The 9435-nt window shown below is 41.0% G+C and overlaps 1 protein-coding gene across 2 annotated transcripts; it reads right to left on the bottom strand.

Moving 5' to 3' along the window:
* Positions 1-773: 773 nt before the first annotated feature.
* Positions 774-9226, bottom strand: LOC149244268 (protein SUPPRESSOR OF MAX2 1-like). Of its 2 annotated transcripts, XR_016246724.1 has the most exons (4): positions 6198-9226; positions 3847-4156; positions 1248-3550; positions 774-959 (listed from the first exon to the last, which is right to left on the bottom strand). XR_016246724.1 is itself a non-coding variant. In XM_089374778.1 (3 exons), the coding sequence occupies exons 1-3, from the start codon at positions 7472-7474 to the stop codon at positions 1427-1429; spliced, it is 3711 nt and encodes a 1236-aa protein (XP_089230904.1). In that variant the 5' UTR covers positions 7475-9226; the 3' UTR covers positions 774-1426. The 2 variants fall into 2 exon arrangements, 1 of the variants encoding a protein (XP_089230904.1); XM_089374778.1 differs by having other exon boundaries at positions 774-3550.
* Positions 9227-9435: the final 209 nt, after the last annotated feature.

Raw genomic sequence — 9435 nt, forward strand, 5'->3', positions numbered from 1 at the left:
TGTGCCGTTGTGTTTCCTGCCCCAAGTTGCTTTGTCAGTTAAAGTGGACGGAAAGGAAAAAAAAAGGAGGAAAAAAGGCAATTATGACGACAATGATGATCGCGTCAATTGACAGACTCACGGAACCTGACAGCAAGCGTTAAATACAAAAAGTTGTCTTCGATAAGATGGGGCATAATATCACACGGGTTACCCAGATAATGAAACTTTGATAACGATAATTCGAATCTGTAAAGTAACCAACATTTGATCTCCTGTCAACTGACGCGAACGGAAAAGCGAAATCCAGGACTGCAACATTTTTTATGTTTAGATCAGTTACCCACTTCAATTTTTCTACTATCTTTGCGTTGCGTCCATTTTGAAATTTTATTTTTCGCAGCTGGGCATATTGTCAATGTTTAGTTGAAAATATCTTAAGCAGTTCCATCCAAAGGAACACACAATATTTGAGATCTTCTCATTCGTACATTGCTGCAACTTTTGGAATTAAGAGGAATTCGGACTCCCCAATAAATAACAACAATTTTACAACAGTTTTGTCTGAACCCAAGTCCCATCACCAACTCTGGCTTCTCGAATTTTGAGGTTTGGAATCGATTTGCGGTAGTCCCACCCGTGTGTTCTACCTTGAGTGCCCTTATTCAAGGGATACAAAATACACAAAATACAGCCAGCCTGGGTGCCAGGTTAATAAATACAGGACTGATCTTCAGTGTAGCCAAATAAATGCCCTGCTCTGTTGTTTGGAAAAGATGTGCACTTCTCTGTAGTGCAAAAAATGGTAGTAGTCACAATGTAAAACGTCCTTGAAGAGATAATTTTGACAAAGCTAGAATCATTGATCCACTGCATCATAGAAGGCTGGAGCAAGACCAAGTTCCGTGTTTGATTTGCAGAAAAAGAATCGAAATCCGAGATGAGGAATGATGCTTGCACAGGCAAATGAAGCCAGAAACCTGCTAATCAAAAACAAAAATGAGAATGAACACAGTAACCTATGAACGTGCTTTTCTCTTGTTTTGCTCCTCACTAAAAATAAGAGCAGAAAGTTGCAGGAATCTCTTGCCATTATTATCTTGGATTTATCAATTCAAGGACATAACGAATCTCTTCCGGACATAAAAATATATGAGCAACAGTTTAACCCAAAAAAGGGTCACAATTCATTACGGATATAATATGAATGCAGGATTGAAACTATTATACACTCTACAAGAAGTTTTACAGTTTTATCTAGATATTACCCTCAATTAACTAGAAAGTACAAACGTAGTCTCCAGGCTTGCCTCGTTGTAAGCAGAAATTTAGTGCCGCTGTTTTATAAAAAAAATTGAATAATTATGGACAACCCCTAATTTTAATGGGGTTTGCAAAGCAGTCTTGATACTAGACAAGTGGTTTCCATTGAGAAAAGCAGCAACATTTAGATAGCCCCTGCCTTTTGGCCGGTCTTAGTTCTTATATTTACTGAAATATTGCTGGGGAGGGATGGAACTCCAGGTCGCCTTTCTCCAGCAAAACGATCCTTCTCAAGAACAAGTTTAACGACTGTGTCAACTGAAACAGCACATGATGTACTTATTTCTCTTAAACAACGTACAAGCACCCGTTCAACCCAGTTCTCGAACATCTCCATTCCATCAGAGGAAAACCAAACGCAAGCAAGCATCTGCTCGAGGGCTTTTATGTCTATCTCCATGAGGCCCTCAGTTCCAATTATGCTGAAGAACTTTGCACTAATGGACTCAATGATATTATCCGCGAGCCTTTCAAAGTCAAAAGGTTTGAATACAACTTTCTCATCTACTGAATCAGAAAGATCCTTGTAAAGTTCACCAGCTCCAACACATTTAAGACCTTGTTCAACTGTCAGATCACTTGAGTCACGGGATCCCTGGCATGCCTCAGTGTGGCCTTGACTAGCAGTAGAGAAGTCAGCAACATCGTTCTCCTCCACAGAGAGGTTCAAGTCCAGCGAAACGAAGGGCTCTTTGCTCGTTTTCTTGACATTTTCTATGTCATTTTGAGATTGTTCATTTTTTATCCAATCAGCTTTACGCTTGTTTCCAATTCCCAATCCTAAGAACACATCTTCATCATCCTTGCTTTCTGACTCATGCATAGAATTAATGACAGACACTCTCTTCTTATGTTTGGCAATAAGAACTTCAAAACGGGCACTCTCGACTAAAAATTGCATTGGACAAGCACGCGCTGCTACTAGTCTTTCTTCAGAAAACCGACCTTCTTGCCTTACAATTTCATGGTGATTCTCAGATCCTGCACAGCCTGTAATGACAAATATTATGTTACCCAGGCTATATTCTTTCCCATGTGAATCAGGCAATCTACCTTTCTCCATTGCCAGAATCAATTTACTACGGATCAAAGGATCAGCTTGATCCATATCTTCCAACAGAATGACAGATAAAGGATTCAGTCTCACTGCTTCAGCAATCCTATCCAAAGTAGTCTTACCCCTAAAGTTCATACCATATTCCTCATGCTCATGTGGGCCTAGGTTCCAGCTTGAAGATATCACACCATCTTGTGAACTTAACTTCATGGAAATAAGGTTTTTGTCACTTCCAAATATAAGTTCAGAAAGAGCTGCAGCCATCTTTCGCTTCCCCACTCGATCTGGACCCAAGAAAAGCAACCATATATCTCCTTTAGGGCCCACACCACGGCACCTACCTTTTCCTGATCTATGTTGAATGACTACATTTGTCACAGAACAAGCTGCTTCACGCTGCCACCCGACCTTCTCTATAAGGCCCTTGTAAACCTTCTTAAATGCATCTGAATCTGTAGGCTGATAAAAGCTAGAATCTTTCCTGTTTTGCGGATCAAGAAAAGGCTGTGATGATCCAAGTGAATGTGCATCAGTAGACGGAGACGATACTTTGGGAGAAAAATGCCAAGGTACACTAAAGTTTGAAGAAACACAACCAGGCATGTCTTTCAGACGTTCTTTATGGGATTCCTCCAAAAGATTTTTTCCCTGTACACTGCTTAGGCTGCAAGAAGATGCCATGAACACACTCGACCTTCCCAATGCCAGATCTGTTGCAACTGGATTAGGATTCGGAGAAGAAATTAAACATGACCCTGGCAAACTGCTTGGGAGTTCACATGAACGACCTCCAAAACTAGACTGGAGAACATGTGCACGACCATTTACTGCAGTCTGGGTCACTGAAGATCTAGTAATCCCCTCAACTAGTGTACCATTATTTTGACTCAAAATAGGCATCACACACTTGGACTGAGAAGGTGACCGCCATAAGGAGTCGAGTGTGATTGAGAATGTGTCTCTACCTCTATGTGGATCTTGAATTCCTGATTTTTCCACAGTACTGTCATTTTGACTCCTGCCATTTCTATCAATTGCTTGACCAGACACCCGCAGGGACTCCTGAGATTGATCGACTGAAATAAGTGGCCGAAATGCATGGAAATGGTGATGCAGCAAACGGCATTTTTCATTCCATTTCTTTTGCAGTTCCTCTACCTTCTGATTCCACGTATGCTCCTGATCTTTTGACTGCATTGCAAGAAAGGAAAATAAATTCAACCATAAAGCACATTCCACCAACTACAAAATCAACAAACTACCTTCCCACTGGTCCTTTAGAGTCTAGCATGATTTCTTTCAGTATCTGCTTTTGATTGGCTCGCCGAAGCAGACCAGAAATAAAATGGGAAAGAAGAAACAAGAATAAATAATTCTTCTCAGAAGGTGAGAATATGTGCACGCAACCTAGAATCTAACCTGACTTATTTTTCTGCCACAAGATTGCATAACAATCTACATAATACAACACTAGGAAGATAACTCACCTGCACCATATCTGGTTCTTTTGCACCATTAGCTGACTTTGCAATTTGAAGCCACTGAGGCAATGCCTGTTGCCCTTGATCTAGTGATTTTGACTGTGGAGAGGTAGTAGACTGCATATGGGCCTTCTTCTCCTGCTCCATTAAGGCAAGTTCTTGCTCATAGGTTGACATACACTGGGAGCAACAATTCATTTTCTGAGTTGAGTCATTGGTTTCTCTTGATTTCTTTGGTGTGGGTGCAATTGAGGGAAAACCCTTAAGAGGAAAAAGTGACTCCATCGAGTTGCTCACAATTCCCGAGCTCATAAACCTATAGGAGGCATGAATCATGTATTAGTACTGACAGTAATGTATCCAGTTTTACCAGAAATCTACACCTTTTCCATAATGCAAAATTCAATTCATCCAAGAAAATGAATGCAAACATATGAATGATTTCTAATTCGTTTGTCCATTAACACTGAAGCTGTGTGCAAGTTGAAAGTTGTGCAATTGCCGATAACCAGAAAGGCAATAAAGAGGTTTTTTCTCCCAGATAATTGCACTTGTCACAGAAAGAAAATGCATGCAAGTAGTAGCTACCACTCAAGTTACACTATCTTCCTCAAGTGAACTTGAATATAAAAAATTCAATTCTCACCCAATAAACCGTTTCTTTAGAAGTATTTTGCCAAGCGCTAATAACTAATATAGTGCAGCATCGTATCTCGACAACATTCTAGAAAAAATCACTAATGTGAACATTACAAGGTCATGACCATCCAGCTCTTCCACATGTCAAAAATCTATGTGGCGATTGAGCAATCTGGAAAAGGAGACTATCAGGCTCTTTAGAATCCCCTAAGCAATAATATACTCGAGTATTTTTCCAAGCACACTCAATAATCTTCTAATAACTAATACAGTGCGGCATCATATCTCGACAACTTTCTAGAGAAATTCACTAATGTGAAGATTTCAAGTTCATCACCATCCAGCTCTTGCGCATGTTAAGAAGCTATGTAGTGATTTAACAATATAGATAAGGAGGCTATCAATCTCTTTAGAATCCTCTAAGCAATAATATGCTTAAGAGTTCTACCACAAACATTTATCATACAGGCAATGGTAAAATGGAAGCTACTCTGTTAGGTGCACCACTACATATTAAGACTCCTAATATGGATCAAGAAGTTTGTGCATCATTCACTTGCAGTGAAAACAAGTAAAAGGAAAGAGCATGGCAAAAATAATATGGAATGGAAGGCCCAACATTTCTAGGAGACAAACTGCCATGGTGAAAATTATCTGCCCATGTCGGTAGGGTACATATATATGGCAAACGCAAGGAACTGAATATGTATAGCAGTCAAGCACCTTTTGATCTGAAACTAGACAAATGGCATACATCGTCAAATACTAGAACTTTACTGCTTGAACATACAAGTAAATACTGGATAACTAACTACACATTAGGCTTTCAAAATGTGCTCAGCATTATGTTTTCAAGTTTACTTGATTGCATTTTACAATTACTTCTGTGAAGGATTATTTATGGGAATCTCCAAATTCCCTTATTGAAATGGACTTCAGCTGTACCAGCTCCGGGTACAGACAGAAATCAACTGGGAACCATACCCCAAATATATTTGTTCCTAAAATGGATATGGGATGGGTTTGTAAACAGAATACATTTTTTGAGGACTTAATAATTTTGCAAAGCATGAGCCTTTCAGTACCATAAACCATCGTGCTATAGTCTAATGCAAAAACCGGAAAATGAATGCCACTAAACTGTAAACAAGAAGACAAATCATTTCAGAAAGAGCAAACAGTCGACTGAACATTAACTCCTACGATAAGCATAACAAACTACAGCTATACGAATAATAGATAGAAGCCTATATGCAAAGAAGAAGGGCGACCAAGGTATTCTATCAGAATACACTTATTGTAACTGTCCAGGCTAGAGATTTGTTTTGAAAGGAAACATCAAAATTTTGTATAGCCAGAAACACTCACAAACATGCAACTAGCGTAAATGCCAAACAAAAACCACTCGTCTGTTAGACGTCGACTACATACAATATATATTTATACAAAAACCCTAAACACATCTCATCCTTCCGCTCGATTGCATCAAGAGATGGATGGGCAATAAAGGTCATTATTGTGCTCCTGAACCATGCAGATCCAATCTAAAAATAGAAACCAAAATTCAAGATGCTGATTATGATCCCCCAAATCTAAAGTAATTGCACAGTTTGATGTATTTCAGGACAGATCCTCTAAAAACTCCAGGTTAGTATATTATTTTTCATAACAAAATAACAGCAGAACTTGGAAAGCAGAAGGAAGAAAGATGGAAGAACCTAGGAAATAATCCTGGAGTTGGTTTGGCAACAATAGGAAGAGGCTGCAGGTCCCAATCATTCTCCATAGAAGGATGGTACACTTGACAACGGAGGTATGTTTCACAAGTCGCAACACCAATCAGCCATAGTCGACCAGTTGGTCCATATCGAGCTAACAATTGGCCCAATTTCGTAACAACTTGCTGCATAGAAGATGAGGCTGACAACCCTATCGGTGCTCCTGCCTTCGGCTGTTCTACAAGCCACCTTAAATCACCCACGTTAAGAATTACACCCTTATTCAAACGGCCTTCCACCATTTGGTCCAATTCCCCGAACTTCGTAGTAATGTGATCTTTATCTTTGTTTCCGGTACAGAAAGCGGATATCTCTGTTTCAATAGGAAGGATCTGCACACCCTGAAGCTGCGCTGGGGTCTCACCTTTTTCTATTCTCTGCACGAGTTCTTTGATTACAGCTTCGGGCTCTTTCTCCCCTACAAGAACAGGATTCCTCTTCTTAACCTTTTGAAGGATTTCTATGAGTCTTCTAATCTCGTCGTTTCTATTGCCGCTGGCTTCAGCAGCAACCCCTGCACTTTGCAATCGAGGGTTCAAGTAGGGATTTCTCTGTGAAATTGGGCGAGAGCTCGCATCATCCCGCTCTAAGCTTCTATTGCTGCAATCAAAATGCTGCTGACTTCTTCCCAAAATTGAAGGCGAACTACCTAATCTGAATCCCACCCGATCAATGGCACTTGAAGATAGGGAAATAGATGAATGCGAATTTGCCATATTGATCGATTGCTCGATAGTTGCTTTGACAGCAGGGCTCGAAAAACTGGCTTCCCTCATCACCCTGCTAACACTAGGATCATCAAGAATTGAAACTATTAGCTGTTCCAATTCTACCTTCACAGCCAACAAAGGCTGCTGCTGCTGCTCAGGGCACCCTCTTCTCTGATGTGCTTGCGCTCGCTTAAGAGCCGCCATGAGTGCATTAGAAATCGGCGGTTCGGTGCCCGGAACAACTCCCTGCGCTGCCGGTAGTCGATCGAGAGCCACGCTGAAGCAAAGCTCCAACGCCCGGCATTGAAGAGGATGCGAAGAGTTGGGATGAGACCGAATGCAGGCCTGCCGCAGATGGCTAGCAGGGGCTGCCAAGAGCGTCGCAGCGACATGAAGAGGAGTCGTTTGGCCGTGCCCGCGGCGACAAGCTTCTGCTATGGCATGATTCAAGATACTCGCCGCCTCCGGGGTTAGCGTCTGCTGCACTGTGCTTAGCCCTGCTCGCATTATTGCTGATAAATTCCAAAAAAAAAAAACCTTTCTTGATAAGGAAACTATCTCTAAATCTCTCTTAACTGAACAAAATAAATTCTCAATGAGGGACTTCAAATTCAATCATACAGTCTTTGATTTCCAACATTCCCCATAGGTTTCCTGCGCAGTTAAATTTAACTCGTGCTGTCTTTGACCCTCCTACTAGGGTTTTCATCATTTCCCATATATCTCTTTCCATTTTGATGATGATTCCCATACCGTCTCGAGTCTGAATAAGCTCCAAAAACTGTCTCCCACCGTAGGAAATCACAAATCTCCTTCATTCCACGACACTCTACCAGATCATTAGCTGCTCCTTCCCAGTATTTCCTGTGTTATGCTCATTCCTGTGCAGAATTTATCCCGTTTATCAAGCAAAACTTCTTTCTTTTCAGTTTAGTGAAAATAAATCCCCTTATATTTCTACTTTCTTTGATTTGATTGTTAAAAACTCAATCACCTGGCCTTATGTTTCCTGCAAATAGCTAAATTTAGCTGCGTTTCCCAACAATGTCTAAATTCTTCACCTAACACGCTTCTTTAATTTAATCTCTTCTTATAAACAAAGCTTCCTCCTCTATAGCTTCCTCTCTACCCTTGAAGTGCTGACAGTACTTCTTTCAGTTCAACACTCCACTCCCCAGGGCAGCTGAAATTTAGCGGGCCTCTACAACTGCTGATTTCTCTGGACCATGATCAACTTCCGCCTACAACTGCTTATTTCTCAGGTATCCACGGCTGATTTTCTCCAGAAACTATATTTATTGGCAAACACCGACCGTCTAAGCTTATTGCGTGCAAAACTTCCTTCCTTCCTCGAGCTTTAAGCAAAAGAGCCTCCGAAGGCCTTTTGTTGAACTAATCTGTCCACGGCACGTCGAATTCAGCCAAGCTCCCCTGATTATTTACCTCAAATTCATCTGTTCTACAAAAGAACCGGAATTTAACACTTCCTCCCCCAGAATTAGACCTATACAACAAAAATACACCGCTCTTTTGACGAACGGAGTCTAAATTCCTACTCCACGACTGCTATTTTTACAAATACCTCTCCGAAACAGCCATTTGGATAGAGAGGACTCCAAATTCCTCCCCCGCGACCGCTATTTTCACAGAAATGTCTCTGAAAAGGCCATTTGCAAAGCAACAACCAAAATTCCTCCACCGCGATCGCTTTTTTCACAAAAGCCTCTTTGAAACGGCCACTTGGATATAAAGAACTCCAAAATCCTTCTCCGGGAACGCTATTTTCACAGAAAACCTCTCCAAAACCGCCATCTGGACAGAAGGAAGTCTGAATTTTTCCACCGACGCAAATTTCAACCCCTTCTCGTACTCTAAAATTCCTCACTGCTTTGTTCCCTCTCTCCTCTAAAACTTTCCCCGCCGGTGAGAGCTTCTATCCCGCGCCGATCTTGGCGGAGCCTCTATGCATTTGGAGCGTTACGCTGCCTGTCTTCTTCCTCTTGAATGAAAATCTTTTTTCGTCTGACTTGACCGGCCATTGACTAAGAGGCCTTTAACACGCTTTCCATTTCAACAATCCGCACCAAATTTTTCCTTTTCACACGCCATCCGGACCTCCAAGCCGCACGGATTTCCGCCTATCTGCCCTCCAAAGCCGAAGGCACGAAAATATGCCCGAAAACTGATGGTTTCCAAGCCCCCGAGATACATGAATTCGGACCTTCTGTGTCACTCTGCGAACGAACGGAAATGAAATGAGCCAGCGAAATTTCTTTCACTACTATACGTAGAAGTAACCGTATGTACACATTCTTATATTATACGTAGAAGGACAAAATTCGCTTTTGTGAAAGGTGTGTGCATCAGAATATATATTTTTCAATTTCTATAATAAAATGATTTGTTTTTTAATTACAGTTTTTATTTGTGTTTTAAGGGCCTTTTCAGGTTATTAAAAATTTTGGACA

Source organism: Pinus tabuliformis, chromosome 8 (assembly GCF_031772625.1).
Source record: "Pinus tabuliformis cultivar Carrire ecotype Pingquan chromosome 8, CPIR1, whole genome shotgun sequence".
Classification (NCBI taxonomy): domain Eukaryota; kingdom Viridiplantae; phylum Streptophyta; class Pinopsida; order Pinales; family Pinaceae; genus Pinus; species Pinus tabuliformis.

Excerpts from the sequence above, each read along its gene's own strand:
- LOC149244268 (XM_089374778.1), bottom strand. The coding sequence starts at position 7,474 with ATGCGAGCAGGGCTAAGCACAGTGCAGCAGACGCTAACCCCGGAGGCG. Across the intron at positions 4,157-6,197 it reads ACTCCAGGATTATTTCCTAG|GTTTATGAGCTCGGGAATTG; the intron begins GTTCTTCCATCT and ends TGCCTCCTATAG. Across the intron at positions 3,551-3,846 it reads AAGAACCAGATATGGTGCAG|TCAAAAGATCAGGAGCATAC; the intron begins GTGAGTTATCTT and ends CTTGCAATGCAG.